This window comes from Myotis nattereri, assembly GCF_964212035.1.
Source record: "Myotis nattereri genome assembly, chromosome: 4".
NCBI classification, from domain to species: Eukaryota; Metazoa; Chordata; class Mammalia; order Chiroptera; family Vespertilionidae; genus Myotis; species Myotis nattereri.
The window spans coordinates 111715218-111731123 of NC_138079.1; the positions used below are offsets into that span (position 1 = coordinate 111715218).

The 15906-nt window shown below is 53.5% G+C and overlaps 1 protein-coding gene across 2 annotated transcripts in view; it reads left to right on the forward strand.

Annotated features, from left to right (window-relative positions):
* Nucleotides 1-15906, forward strand: part of DNAH3 (dynein axonemal heavy chain 3) — a gene marked incomplete at both ends in the record, with an annotated part of 183227 nt that overhangs the window by 157411 nt on the left and 9910 nt on the right. For both annotated transcript variants that reach the window (XM_081089382.1, XM_081089383.1), the window contains 5 exons: nt 1562-1760; nt 4647-6788; nt 9270-9495; nt 12660-12904; nt 14369-14485. In XM_081089382.1, coding sequence (XP_080945508.1) covers nt 1562-1760; nt 4647-6788; nt 9270-9495; nt 12660-12904; nt 14369-14485 — 2929 coding nt within the window. The remainder of the gene's footprint in view (nt 1-1561; nt 1761-4646; nt 6789-9269; nt 9496-12659; nt 12905-14368; nt 14486-15906) is intronic.

The window sequence follows — 15906 nt, forward strand, 5'->3', positions numbered from 1 at the left end:
GGACCACCTGTGTCAGTTTGCCCATCATCATAACCTGCAGGATCTAGACGCCAGGGCTCGCTGCTCTGCCTCAGACTCAAGCTCCCCGTGGAGTCTGCTCACCGGCTGGGGATCACCTGGGCTGCGGGCTGCCCTCCACACCGGCTGGGGATCACCTGGGCTGCGGGCTGCACTCCACACCGGCTGGGGATCACCTGGGCTGCAGGCAAAGCTGGGAGTCAGGCTTGGAGCTTGGTGCCATACCTGACCAGCTGCGGAAACTGAGCTAACTCATTTGCTTCCCGAAACTTTGTTTTTCTTTTTCTTTCTTATTTAGTCATTAGACCTCTAACTAATCTATAAGATCCCTTCCTATTCTAAAAGTTTCATAATGTTAAGCTTTCTTTTTTTTAATTGAGATGTAACTCACATACCATTAGATCCACCCTTTTAAATTATGCAATTGTGGCTTTTCGCATTTTCACAGAGTTGTACAACCACCGGCATTATTTAAATCCAGAATATTTTCCTCCCCACAAGCAGCCCCCGACTCCCCTCCGGCCCCTGGCAGCCACTCGCCGACTTCCTGCCTCACAGGATTTCTCTGCACATGCATATATATGGGATCACGGCGGCCGGGGTTCTGTGTCTGGCTCCTGTCACTCAGCATGGAGTGTTCAAGGCTTATGTCTGTGTTATTTCATGAATCAGTGTTTTTATGGCTGATATTTCATTGTGTTAATTTTGTTTTTAAATGAAGAAATAATATCTCCTCCCAGATGTCACTAGCCAACTCCCGTCTCTATGCCTGTTCCTCACTCCTACACTCGACCTTGCATCCCCCTGAGACACGTCCTGTCCCTGCTCCTGCCCCTGTCCTGTCCCTGCTCCTGCCCCTGCCCGTCGCTGAGCTGAGCCGCAGGGATCCCGCCCCTCCCCGCTCAGCTTCCCGCACCTTCATCTTCCCTGGACTGGCCCTGACCCTCTTCCCATCTGTCACTCACCTGTGAAGACTCATCCTTCATCGCTCAACCCATCCTTGGTCCCCCCTACATATATCTCTTGGGAATTTTTTTTAAAAACAAAGGCTTGCCGAAACCGGTTTGGCTCAGTGGATAGAGCGTCGGCCTGCGGACTAAAAGGTCCCAGGTTCGATTCCGGTCGAGGGCATGTGCCTGGGTTGCGGGCACATCCCCAGTAGGGGGTCTGCAGGGGGCAGCTGATCGATGTTTCTCTCTCATCGATGTTTCTAACTCTCTATCTCTCTCCCTTCCTCTCTGTAAAAAATCAATAAAATATATTTTAAAAAACACACACACACACACAAAAACAAAGGCTTGATTTTTTTAAAGATTACAAACCATCTGAATCCCTAATGTCCAAGGCATCCAGGCTGCAGCCCCAAGGGCCGGGCCGGCCTCCCTGCACCCAGAGCCCTGGGCACCTTCCCGGAGGAACGGCCGTGGGCAATGCCTCTGCCCACCCCCGCCCGGACGGTTTTCTCCAGGAGCAGAGCCTCATCCTCCCCCGTGCCAGGCATGCCAGGCGCTGCGCTCACCCCTTTGTCCCCGTGTGCCCGCAGGACGAGTGTGAGGGGGACCTGGCCGAGGCCATGCCAGCACTGGAGGCCGCACTGGCTGCGCTCGACACCCTGAACCCAGCGGACATCTCCATGGTGAAGTCCATGCAGAACCCCCCCGGCCCCGTCAAGCTGGTCATGGAGAGCATCTGTGTCATGAAAGGGCTGAAACCTGAGAGGAAGCCGGACCCCAGTGGCACGGGTAACCCGCGCGCGCACACACACACACACACACACACCCGCCCCGCAGGCAGTGTGCGCAATCTCGGAGGAAGCGAGAGGGGCGCCAGCTGTGCGTGTGCTCCAGACCAGAGAGCTCCCTGTGCCTCCTCACCGCCCCTCTCCTCCCAGGAGCCAGGAAAATGCTGGTGTCACAGGAGAGCTGAGCAGTCAAAGCTCCTGCCTGCAAATCATTACCAAGACGAAGGTCAGGGAGACCCACAGGCACATAGACACAAAGAGATCATGAACAGGGAGAGGCCCGAGGGAAGGAATCAGGAGGCGGATGGAGACAGCGACAGAGAGAGAGGATGGGGGACAGACTCAAGCTCAGTGTCAGACAGAGAAACGGGAGAGACGACAGGGAGGCTGTGAAGAGAGACAGACGAAGACAGAAACACAAAGGCTGCCAGTGAGAGAGAAATGGAGACGGACGCAGAGGTGCAGAGACAGAGAGACGTGCAAACGTAGAGCAAGTGGAAGAAGAGAGAGAAGCAGACACAGACACGGCGGGAGGAGAGGGAGGAGGAGTAGGAGATGGTAGAGGAGACTCTGAGCCGCAGAGGTGAGCAGAGGGGGCAGAGGCAGGCTGGGAGGGAGGCGGGGAGACAAGGATTCCAGGGAGAGAGGAGAGCGCCTTATATAAGTGAGACTAGCCGCATAATAGGTAAACGTTCAGTCTCCTTACAATCAGATTTCCATGTAGGGTCTTGTATGAAGACAGGTGCCTTGGAATTGAACGCGGTTGAGGCTTCTGCTTACAATTGCTTAGCATTCCCTCTTTCCTGGTGGTGGTGGCCGAAGCCCCATGAAGGAGACACAGAAGGAATGGGGAATGGACACGCCGGTGTGGACTTGACAGGCGCCGTTAGGGCAGCAGGTGCGGGGCGTTCAGTGGGGCTGAGCGAGGTGAGCCAGCCGGCACATCCCCACTCGGGCACCCAGGACCCGCGGGGCATGAAGAGGCTGAAGCCGGCCCTGCCGGCGCCTCTTTGAGAGCCGTGAGATCCTCACTCAGTTGGCCTGGGCATGGCCTCTGTGTGAATTTGTATTTCTTTTGAACTCCTGTGTGGTTCAAAGGTGCAGCCAGGGTGGAGAACAGTGCACAAACCATAGCCAGGCCCCAGAAGTCATTTCTCTTCTTGGATCATTGGTGATCCACACAGGACCCATTGTTCGCCTCTCTAGCTCAAAGGCAAAGCAAATTGTGTGCACTACTCACTTAACCTGCAACGTTCAGCCAGGACAGTGGGCTGCAGCAGAAGAGCAATCGAGGTAGTTTTGGGCATCCTGGATTTACGTGGAGCGTGTCACCCTCCTGACGGTAAACAAAAACCTCCATGGGAATGTTTGACTGCTGTGCTTGAGTTAGAAACAGGACACATTTGAACTGTTGTAATTAATATGATGCCTCGAGTACAGCTTTTTTAATGCTCACCCAAGGACTTTTTCATTGAGTTGAGAGAAAGAGGAAGAGAGAGAGAGAGAGAGAGAGAGAGAGAGAGAGAGAGAGAGAGAGAGAGAGAGAGAGAGGAGAGAGAGAGAGAGAGAAACAAACATCAATGTGAGACAGAAACATCAATCGGTTGCCCGACCGGGGGTGGAACCTGAAACCTAGGCATGTGCCCTGACCTGGAATCAAACCCTCCACCGTGGACGACACTCCAAACAACTGAGCCCGTAGCCAGGACTCATGGACGCTTGTTAGGATGAGCGATGGTGACAGTGCCATGAGCCAAAGGCCTCCAACTTTTCCCACCTGTCAGCCTTTTAGGAGCCGCCTGGCATGAGGTCAGGGCTCACTCAGCCAGGGGTCAGCGTGACGAGGTCTAAGGAGAACAGGCCCGGCTTCGTCTTGGGCAGGTGGCAGAGGGCCTCTGTCCAGCTGCAGTCTTCTCCACCCCCCCCCCCCGCCTTCTCTTGGGCCCCCACTCACTCACAAGGAGGACGCTTTGGGTTCCATCCAGTCCACCTCCCAGACGCGAAAAAGAATATTTAAATCACATGCCCGTGACTCCTTTGCCCTCTCCATCTATGGCTGGGATGAGGGGCAACATTCATTCAGTACAGACCGATGACCGAGTCTCAGGCACTGTGCGGAGAACAGTAAACACAGACCCCTCACCGCTGTGAGGGAGAGGCCGCAATAAAAAGTAAGCAAAAAGTCACAGCTTGCAACAGATGCTGTAGAAAGAACAGACGCTCTAGCTGCTGAGATGAAGGGCAATGCTGGGGGAGGGGTGCAGGGGGCGCTCGTTGGGGCTCATCTAGGGAAACCCCTCTGTGGCCCGTGAGGGTGGTTTCAAAAATGAGCCCCCAGTCTGGTCAGGAGCCAGCTGCAGACATGCGCAGCTCGTGTAGGGAAGCCTCGGACAGCGAGGCGTTGCAGGAGGCCCTTCATGACTGGCGTCCGAAGAGCAAGGCAGCGATGAGGGGTGAGGTCAGTAGGCCTCCCAGACCATGGTGAGGAGCTTAGACTTTCCTTTTCTTATTTAGATTTTGTATCTTTAAAGCAGCTTTAAGTTCACATCAAAGAGGTTTCCCATATTCCCCTGCCCTCACCCATGCACAGTCTCTCCCATCCATTATCAACACCTGCCACCACAGCAAACCTACACGGACACATCAGAATCACCCAAAGCCCATAGTTTACACGATTGAATGCTCTTGGAGGAGCACATTCTATGGGTTTGGCCAAACATATAAGGACGGGTCCATCGTTATGGTATCATACAGAGTATTTTCTCTGCCCTTAAAGTCCTCTGTGGGATTTGAATTTTTTTGCCAGATCCGAGGAACCGTCACTGCAAAGCTTTAAGTCTCAGCCAGAAATCTTAATGATAGTCTTATGCCTTTGCTCACCTGACAGGCAAAATGATAGAAGATTACTGGGGGGTATCAAGAAAGGTTCTTGGCGATCTGAAGTTCCTGGAGAGCCTTAAGACGTACGACAAAGACAACATCCCCTTAATGATCATGAAACGGATCCGAGAGAGATTTATCGACCACCCAGATTTCCAGCCGGCCGTCATTAAAAACGTGTCATCTGCCTGTGAGGGTCTGTGCAAGTGGGTGAGAGCCATGGAGGTGTACGACCGTGTGACCAAGGTGGTCGCTCCCAAGCGGGAGCGGCTGAGGGAGGCAGAGGGGAAGCTGGACATCCAGATGCAGAAGCTGAACCTGAAGAGAGCAGAGCTGAAGCTGGTGGAGGACCGCCTCCAGGCCCTGAACGATGAATTTGAGGAGATGAACATCAAGAAGATGACCTTGGAAGAAAACATTGATATCTGTTCCCAAAAGCTCATCAGGGCAGAAAAGCTCATCAGCGGTCTTGGGGGAGAGAAGGAGCGATGGACAGAGGCTGCCCGGCAGCTGGGGATCCGCTATACTAATCTGACCGGGGATGTGCTGGTGTCTGCGGGGACTGTGGCTTACCTAGGGGCCTTTACCGTGGATTATCGGGCCAAGTGCCAAAATCAGTGGCTGGCCCAGTGTAGCAAGAGGGTCATCCCCGGCTCCAGTGACTTCAGTCTCAGCAACACGTTGGGGGATCCCATCAAAACCCGAGCCTGGCAGATCGCCGGGCTGCCTGTCGATTCCTTCTCCATCGACAACGGCATCATTGTGTCCAATTCCAGACGCTGGGCCTTGATGATTGACCCTCAGGGGCAGGCCAACAAGTGGATCAAGAACATGGAGAAAGTGAACAAGCTGTCTGTCATCAAGTTCTCGGACAGCAACTATGTGAGGACACTGGAGAATGCCCTGCAGTTTGGCACCCCTGTCCTACTAGAGAACGTGGGGGCAGAGCTGGATGCCTTCATTGAGCCCATCCTGCTCAAGTCCACATTCAGGCAGCAAGGGGTCGAGTACATGAGGCTGGGTGAAAACATCATCGAATACTCCAAGGACTTCAAGCTATACATCACTACCCGCCTGAGGAACCCACATTACCTCCCTGAAGTCGCTGTGAAAGTCTGCCTCCTCAACTTCATGATCACCCCCCTGGGCCTCCAAGATCAGCTGCTTGGCATCGTGGCTGCCAAGGAGAAGCCAGAACTGGAAGAGAAAAAGAACAAGTTGATTGTGGAAAGTGCCAAGAACAAGAAGCAGTTAAAGGAAATTGAAGACAGGATCCTAGAGATCCTCTCCTTGTCTGAGGGCAACATCCTTGAGGATGAGACTGCCATCAACGTTCTGTCCTCCTCCAAGGAGCTGTCTGAAGAGATCTCCGAGAAACAGGAAATTGCTTCGGTGACAGAAACGCAGATTGACCAGACTCGGATGGGCTACAAGCCGGTGGCTGTCCACTCTGCCACCATCTTCTTTTGTATCTCTGACCTGGCCAACATCGAGCCGATGTACCAGTACTCCCTGACATGGTTCATCAACCTCTACATGCAGTCGCTGGTGCACAGCAAGAAGAGTGACGAGCTGGACCTGCGCATTGAGCACATCGTTGAGTACTTCACCCTCAGCATCTACAACAATATCTGCCGCTCTCTGTTTGAGAAGGACAAGCTGGTTTTCTCCCTCCTCCTGACCATTGGCATCTTGAAAGAGAAAAAGCTAATTAACGAGGAGATTTGGTACTTTCTCCTCACTGGTGGCGTGGCCCTGGACAACCCCTTCCCCAACCCAGTTTCTGAATGGCTGTCTGAGAAAGCGTGGGCCGAAGTGGTTCGCGCATCCTCGTTGTCAGGGTTGAAAGGCCTGATGGAACATTTGGAAGAAAACGCTGATAAATGGAAGCTCATCTATGACTCAGCATACCCCCACGAGGAGAAGTTCCCTGGCATTTGGAAGTTCCTTCAAGGGTTGGAGAGGATGGTGATCCTGCGATGTTTGCGGCCCGACAAGATGATCCCCGCCACCCGGGAGTTCATTGCTGAGCACATGGGCAACGTGTACACTGAAACCCCTACATTTGACCTCCAGGGGTCCTACAGTGACTCCAGCTGCTGCACGCCCCTGATTTTCGTGCTGTCTCCCGGCGCAGACCCGATGGCAGGTAAGGGTGGACTGTGGTATGAAGATCCCCAAATGTGAAAGGATGGCAATAGCATCCCTTTTAGCAGGCATCTCCAATTCAGATGGCTCTGAAGGCCAGCAGTGAATAGGCCGGGGGCGGGGGGGGGGGCGACTGCAGGTTTCTTTCCCGCCTAAAGGGCCAGCTGCTACTCCACCCTCTGTGCCCTCTGGTGCTGTGAGCCAGATCATCTGATTTTTTTCCAGAGAAACAAGAAATGCAAAAAGCACTCTTTTTGACATCTTGATAACTCATTCAAATGTTTTCTTAAAAATTGTGCGAGGGCCAAGCTGTGGCTAGATTTAGCCTGGCTGCTAATTGGCCACCTTTGTTTTAAACCATTTTTTCTGACTATCTCAGCTGGGCTTTCCTCTTTTCTTTTAATTTTTTAACTTTTTGGATAATTAATACTGTGAGTCATGATTTAAAAACAACCAAACAATGCCATAAGGTGTAGAAGTGTGGCTCAACCATGGCCATTTTGCCCTCAAGGAACATTTGACAACGTGGAAAGCATTTTTGTTGTCACAACTAGGGGTGCTACTGGCATCTAGTAGGTAGAGACCAAGGTACTGAACACCCCACAGTGCACAGGGCTCAGCAGTGGATTATCCGGCCCCGCCTGTCAGGAGAGCTGAGGCCGAGGAACACTTATGTAGAGTGAAGGTGCCGCCTCCTCCTAGTGCTCCCAGGAGTAGCCACGGTTACCAGGTTGTGTATTTTCCCAGGAACCATTTGTGCTTATTAAAGGGTGTGTGTTGTTTTCAGGAATTAGTTTTCTGTTCCATTGAGGGATTGCAAAGCTTTAGTTGTCTCTGTTGCTGAATGAAGGAAGAGTGTCAGAAACGCAAATGACAAGGTTGGCGTGTTGGGAGAGGGCCGAGGGGTGTGACCCGCACCTGACCCAGGCGGAGCCAGCACCTGCCCCCGAAGGCAGTCAGAGGTGGCAGCTGGGAGCCATGGGTCTCCTTTCCAGGTTCCTGTGCCAGTACGTTATCGCCAAAGATCAGCTGGGGCTGTCACAACCAGTCCCAAAGGCGGGTGCCTCGAACGGCAGACTGGTTCCTCCCAGTCGTGGAGAACAGAAGTCCACGCTCAGGGCGCGGGTGGCGGCCGCTGCTGAGGCCTCTTCGCGCTCACTCATGGCCACCTGCTTCCTGTGTTTGTACAGGCTCTTCCCTCTATGCCTGTCTTCATCTCCTCGTGTAAGGACACCAGTCATAGTGGATTAGGACCCACCCTCTTGACCTCATTTCAATTTAACTACCTCTGTAAAGACCCAGGTCCTGGGAGTCAGGACTTCAAGATATGGATCTGGGGGGATGGAATTCAGCCCACAGCAGAGTCCGTGTGTAATTCTTGGGGCATCAGTTCTCCCATTTGTTGTCTGTGCTGACAGTCCCTGAGCGTGGTTGGTAGTTGGTGGTAGTTTACTGTGCGTTCACCAACAGCAGCGTGTGTTGTTTTGTGGGGGTCTCGCTGGCGTGGGTTTCAGGGGTGCCCTAACTGAATAGTCTATAGACACAAACAATGGTGCCCGGGTGACCGTTCCAGGTCAGTGCATAGGGGAGTTTCTGTGGCGTAGGCTGCGTGCTCTGATTTCTCACTGGAGGGTTTTTATTTTCCCATCCAGGCTACAAGCCAGTGGCAGCTTCCACGGTGCTTCTTGAGTCAGTGACCAGATTTCTGGCCTTCTCTCCATGAAGGTGCAGCCCTTGGAGGACCCTAACTTTATTTTTTTTAAACTCAGTTCCAGCACCCCACCTCTTTTGAGTGCAAAGTTATGCCCATCTCCCGTGGGCAAACACCGCTTCTAAGCGGGTTAGATGTCGTGTGGTGTTTTCCAATGGGGAAATCCTTTGCAACCATGACAAAGAATAGGGCCTTTACGCATGGACTGACAGGGGAATTCTGAGTGAAGGAAGCACATGTGGGGTCTACAATTGGTGTGAGTATCATCGTATTCCGCATGACTGAAATGCATAAATGTCTCTGGGAAGACTCACAAAACCTAGTAGCATTGCTGCCTCTGAGGGAGAGAGAAGTGAGACTTACCTGAAATTTTGCTGTACAAACACCTGTTTTTCCCAGTAAAATAAATTCCTAAAATCCCAGTTCCTTGTCCTTTGGCTCTGTGCTCACCTCTCTAGTTTTGATCTCTATCTTTATTTTTGGCACCTGGGAATTTCTCTTTCCTTCAACCCTGATTTTTTTCAAGTTTCTGTCATTTTTAAAAATCAATAATGTCTGTATATTCAGAGCAAAAGAGGGACCAATAGTGTCTTTGCTCTCCATCTTCACCAAAGTCTAAAATTTCCCTGGAGACTTGCTTATTTGTAATTATCAGCAGTCAGTGGGTGTCTTTTGGAGCCAGAATTGTAACGTGGGCCTCCTGTGACATGACTGTTAATATGGTCTTTGCTGGCTCATTCTCTTAAAAGCCCCTTTTCCTCCTGGCCCCAGGCCTGCTGAAGTTTGCGGAGGATCTTGACATGGGAGGCACCAAAACACAGATCATATCCCTGGGTCAGGGCCAAGGCCCTATTGCGGCCAAAATGATCAACATCGCCATCAAAGAGGGGACCTGGGTGGTCTTGCAGAACTGCCACCTGGCCACGAGCTGGATGCCTGCCCTGGAGAAGATCTGTGAGGAGGTGATCGTCCCTGAGAACACCAACGCCAGCTTCAGGTGAGAGGCTCCCACGCTGCCTGTCCTGCGCGGCGCGGCTCCAGGCACCGTGCTGGTGGCAGGGAAGGCGAAGACAACCAGACACAGTTCTGCCCTTGGGAGGCTCAGTCTAGCAGAAGGCAGCCTGCTGAGAAACGATGTTCATGTTCTAAGAAGGGCCCTGGGACACGGAGGGGGAAGGGAGAGTCGGGGAGACCTACCTGGAGGACTGATATTGGCCTGGGGTTTTGAAAGGTGAATAGGAGTTCGCCAGGAAGGACATTCCAGGCAGAGGGGACAGCATTTGTAAAAAGCAAAGATGGTGTTAGGGAAGCACCGAGAAGCTATGCTGTGACCCTGGTGTGAGATGTTGTTGAGGGGAGGTGATAGGAAATGTGTCTGGAAAGGTACATTAAATGTCAGCAAATCTGATGCTTAACATTCTTTGTCTTTAAAAATATCTCACCTGTAGTCTAGGCTCCGCTGTCCTTGCTCTGGCCTATTTCTCAGGCGCCATGAAACACTGGAAACAGCTATGTGTTTTGTGAACCTTAGAGCCCAGCAAGCAGGCGTGGCTGTGCATTTGCAGAGCGAGGAGATGGGCCAGACAGACTTCAAAGCCCCTCCCGACGCCCGTGTGCACAGTGCTCTCGGTCCAGCAGGGCCGGCCGTGCAGCCGGGGCCACACCCAGGCGACTGCTTGGTGCTGTCTGGTGTATAAGCTAAGAATAGTTTTTACATTTTTTAATGGTTGAAAAAAATCAGAAGAATAATACCTCATGACAGATGAAAATGATAGGAAATTAAAATGTCATTGTCTATCAATAAAGTTTTGTTGCGATACAGCAATGCTCACTTATATATTATCAAGGATCAAGGATGCTTTTCATGCTGCAGGTAATGTGGCAGCAACCATCTGCCTGCAAAGGCTGAGCGCTTACTATTTGATCCTTTATAGCAGTGGTTCTCAACCTTCTGGCCCTTTAAATACAGTTCCTCATGTTGTGACCCAACCATAAAATTATTTTCGTTGCTACTTCATAACTGTAATGTTGCTACTGTTATGAATCATAATGTAAATATCTGATATGCAGGATGGTCTTAGGCGACCCCTGTGAAAGGGCCGTTCGACCGCCAAAGGGGTCGCGACCCACAGGTTGAGAACCGCTGCTTTACAGAGACTTTGCCGACTCTTGCTCTACCCCCAAAGCCTGGTGGATGTTTTAATTTTAGTCATGTCTGCCTGAAAATAGGAAAGTGTTTAGTGTTTATTTACAAAGCCAGACTAGGCCATAGTTGACTCTATTCATGTAAGACTCGGGTAAGATTCATGGAAGAGTTTAAGTGGGATCTACTAGTTCAAGAATTCTGTTTGGTTTGGGATGATGAGTTGATTCATTGACCATTAATGATACACTCAATGAAGAAAAAATTATTCATTAAGGTCCTCAATTCTATGTTCCTAATCCAAAAGGCATGAGCTCAGGTACCTCCAGGAGCCAGGAATGTGCCACAGATGAGGGAGGGGGACTGGGCACAGGAATATTCCACTTTCCACACCACAGTAGCTGTTGTCCGGGCCGTCAGCCTCCGCCTCCGCGCGGGCACAACCGGGAGCGGTGGGGACTCAGGAAAGAGAAGCCACGCCCTTAGGGAAAGACAAGCAGCCCCTGCTCGTGCCGCTGGTGTTGCCATGCAGGAACGCAAGCCTCTTGTGATGGGATGTTGTCGTTATTTAAAGGGTATGGAGGGATCTAGAATTTTAAAAGAAAACCCTACATTTTTAAAAGTGGGCAATTACTTCAAAAATATGTTGCGGCATCGGGTTGGTTTTCTGGGCCTGAACTAGATGTCAGCCATCTGCAGACTAAGGTCAGGCCTCAAGCCAGCAGCGATAGCCTCTGCCCAGCTCCCAGCCCCGGGCCTGGACCCACAGGGCCGGGCCTCCTCCCGGCCTCCTCGCCTGTGCAGACGCCCAGCTGTGTCCGGTGTTCCTAACGGCCTTCCGTCACCAGACTCGCCTGTTGTGACCGCTCTAAAGTCTAGCAAAGCAAACAAACAAAAACCTGCAAAATGAAACAGGACAGGCTGCCATGGAGCTCGGGTAGGAAACACAGGCGAAGGAAAGCCTGGACGCCGGTGCGCCGAAGTGTTAACTCGCTGACGTGAAGTTGCCATCTTTTTGCTTCTACGTACGTTTGCATACGTTCCCGTCTGTGGGCACAGGAAGAAGCCTGCCATACCTTCAGGGCCTGTTCCAAACGCTGCCTCCGTGACTGCGGTCAGCAAGCTTTCTCTGTCAAGGGCCAGATCGTGAATATGTCAGACTGTGAGGCCGCGTGGTCTCTGTTGCAACTACAGTGGGGCCTTAACTTACGAGTTTAATTCTTTCCGAGACCGAGCTCGTTAAGGAGCTCGTTAAGGAGCTCATTAACTCAAATTACTCTGTCAACTCAATGCAAAAAATCACCGGAGAGACAACTGGTATCTCAAAAAACTCATTAGTCGTTAGTTAGTCGGGACACTCATAAGTCAAGGTCCCACTGTAGTCAGTTGCAGGAAAGCAGCCGCAAGTCATATGTAAATGAAGGGGCAGAGCCAGGGCCCAGCACTGTATTTACAAAAGCAGGCCCTGCTGGACCCTGCTCCTGGCTGGGCCCATTGCAGACTTCTCTCCGCAATAGAAACCTCCTGTTCCCGTGGGGACAACATGCGGTCTGGGTTCAGTAATGCATTTACTGTGGCATCAGTTTGCTTGCCTTTTCTCCCCGCCTGCCCTGTTTCCTCTCTAACAGCAAGGCTGTGAGGAGCTGGGAGCTGGAGCTGGGAGTGGCTCACTTCAGCCTCACCTGGGTGCGGGCTTTGGCTCGGCCAGTCCAGCAGGGCGGATGGGTCTGGACGGCAGGAGCCCGGTCACCTCTCAGTTCAGCCACCTCTAGGGGGTGTACACGTGGAACACCCACTCGGCCTCTGCACGCTCCCAGTTCCTCTCTGGTCGGAGGGGTCGCAACCCCCCCCACCCCCCCCACAGAGGGGCTGGGAGGCAAAGCATGGGAAGGGACACGTTGGCTCTTAGCCTGGCGGCACCGGGCGGTGCTCAATGGATGGTGGCTAATATCTGTGTTACTGGTTTTTCCATTTAAGTTACTGCGTTGCTCTAAGTAGTTGGGTCGCTGTCCCTCCAGACTCTGGCTGACCAGCTACCCCTCCGAGAAGTTCCCAGTCAGCATCCTGCAGAACGGGATCAAAATGACCAACGAGCCTCCCAAAGGGCTGCGGGCCAACCTCCTGCGCTCCTACCTCAACGACCCCATCTCCGACCCCGTCTTCTTCCAAAGCTGCACGAAGGCCGAGATGTGGCAGAAGCTGCTGTTCGGCCTCTGCTTCTTCCACGCCATCGTTCAGGAGCGGCGGAACTTCGGGCCGCTCGGTAGGGGAGGGCCCGGGCAGGGCGGGGCACGCGGGCGGGCGCGGGCTCTGCCCAGAGGGACGCGGGGAGACGGTGCGCCACACAGCCTTCGGGGCACACGTGTACTGAACAGGACTTGTTGGTTATCTGAAATTATAACTTTACCGAGGGCCCTGTATTTGTATTTAATAAACCTGGCAACCCCAGAACCAGGTCAGTGTCGATGCCAGGAAAAGAGGTGCTGCTGAAGTCACGTGACGGTGAGAGAATCGGGCTTGAGATGTGTGTGCGCCCACCTGGGGCATGGTGGCCATTATCCACAAAGCGCCACCAGGTAGTTTATAGCATGACAAGGAAAGAAATACGCTGGGACATGTTTGTCTGTGCTTCTCGAAAAAATAAAGGTGATGTTTTCACTAACATACCCAGCCATGCCTCACTTCACTAGATGCTGACGGGTTCCCGTGAGAGCCGAGCAGCACACGCTGACAGGCTCCTGGCCATCGGCGGCCGCTGCAGCTGATCTGCTCCACAGCCTGGACGTGACCCTGCAGGGCCCTCAGCTCGTGCTCCTTAACCAGGAGGCAGCTGTGTCTGGGGTCCTCTGAGCATCCTCCTCCTTTCCCTGCACACCCGCCCGGCTGCACACGCGCCCTGGCCCTGCACGGAGCGGCCGGGAGGGGCAGCCCAGGGCCCGCGGCAGACTCTGCCTTCGCAGCCGCGGCCTCCCGCGCCCCACCATGCGGGTCTCCCAAAGTCTGGGCACCTCCTTGGCTCACAGCCAATGGCCGGGTGTGCCAGGGCATGAGTTACTACTCTGCTGTTTTATCATTTTTTTAAATATATTTTATTGATTTTTTACAGAGAGGAAGGGAGAGAGATAGTTAGAAACATCGATGGGAGAGAAACATCGATCAGCTGCCTCCTGCACACTCCCTACTGGGGATGTGCCCACAACCAACGTACATGCCCTTGACCAGAATTGAACCTGGGACTCTTCAGTCCACAGGCCAACGCTCTATCCACTGAGCCAAACCGGTCAGGGCCGTTTTATCATTTTTATTTTGAGTGTGAATGTTCAGGAGATGAAGTGACTCGGCTGAGCCCAGGCCCCATCAACCTGCTGTCTTACACCAAGCTCTGCTCACACTCAGGCTGCTGGTGTGGCCCCGGGCATTTCTCAGCAAACCCAGGGCCGCCAGTTCCTGCGGGGAGGGAGCCCAAAGCTGGCTGGGCTCGAGGCCCAGGGCGCTGCCCGCTGCCCCTGCTGGCCAGGAGCCCTGTGCCTCCACTGTGTCCAGCCGCTGCTCCTCGTGCCCCGCCGCAGGCGCTGACACCTTCCTCTGCGAAGGGGCGGCCACCTGGAATTTGGTTTTAGGAAGGACGCCTCCTCGGCTCAGGGGCTGCAGCCACAATCCCTGTGGAGGCTGACGGCCTCGAGCTCTGTCTGGCCCACGCGCTGAGCCCTCCGCCCGCCCCACGCAGGTTGGAACATCCCTTACGAGTTCAACGAGTCGGACCTGAGGATCAGCGTGCGGCAGGTCCAGATGTTCCTGAACGACTACAAGGACGTGCCGTTCGACGCTCTGACCTACCTGACAGGTATTCCTGCGCGCAGGGGGCTCTGCAGCCATGTCCGCTCCTGCTCCGCCGCCATCCCCAGCCGGACTCGCTCAGGCTTCCCCTCCGCAGACGGAGCCACACCATCGCTGTCACCAGGCCAGATACTGTCTTAAAAAAGAAAGAAATTAAGATATTAATTCCTACCCTCAAATGGTTCACAGGGAGAAAAATATTTTTTAATGACAATACGGTGATAAGTTCAACGAGAGAAACACGTGTAAAGTAGGAAGGCAGCCCAGTGAGTAGCCTCAGGCTGGGGCAGGAGATGATCATGGAAAACCTCCTGAAGGCACAAAGATGGGTTCTGAGGGATGACTAGGAGTTTTATAAGTGGAAGAAGAAGGGGTAGAGCCATGGGATGGGGATGAGGAGAGAGGTTCCCCGCAGAGGGACCTGAGGTGGCAACCTGCAGTTGTGGGGAAGCAATCCAGTCAGCATGGCCGATCCATCGGCAGCCCGGTGTCAGTCGCCTGCTGTCTGTGACGGAGGATGGAGGTGTAGAAGACTTGGCTTTATCCTCAAGGGTAAAACAGGGATGTGCTCAGTGAATGGAACGCGGTGGCCAGGGGTCACAGTGCAGCCCCGTGAGAGACGGGCACCCTGCAGACCACACGCCCATCTCTTCATCCCAGAGCTAAGGGCTGTCCGGCTCCTCCCCCAGGCCTGGGGCAGGGACTTTGTAGACACTGCCGGTGTACTAATGTCCAAACCTGCAGAGCGGCCTTTTCTAGTCCTCACTGGAGGATATGTTTTTATTGGCTTTTAGAGGGAGATGGGGGGCAGGCAGAGGGAGAGGAGAAAAGGAGAGGGAGAGGGTATGGGGGAGAGGAAGGGAGAGGGAGAGGGAGGGAGAGGGAGAAGGAGAAGGGGAGGGAGGAGGGAGAGGAAGAGGGAGAAGGGGAGGGGAGAGGAGAGGGAGACAGAGGGAGGGGGGAGGGGGAGAAGGAGAGGGGAGGGAGGAGGGGAATGCGAGGGAAGGGGGAGGTAGAAGGGGAGGGGAGAGGAGAGGGAGACAGAGGGAGAGGGAGGAAAGGGAGAGAGGGAGGGACAGGGGAAGGGGAGGGAGAGGGGGAAAGAGAGACACAGGTAACTGGCTGTCTGCCATGTGCACCCCGCCAGGGGTTAGTGCTCTCCTGAGAAATGGAATCCACGCCGTTTTGGTGTACGGACAATGCCCCAACCAACTGAGCCACCAGCCTGGGCTGTAGAGTTTTTGTAAGAATTTATTTGAGCCAAACAGAGGGCACGCCTGCGAGCAAGACCTGGACAGACTGAGAAAATGCTCCCAGCATCATGGTTTGGGGCTGTGATTGTGCTCATGGAATTAGGAGGCTGCGTGGAGGGGAAGGGAGCAAGGCGGTCCGTGACAGGGCAGTCAGGCTCCGCTGTCCTGAGGGGGT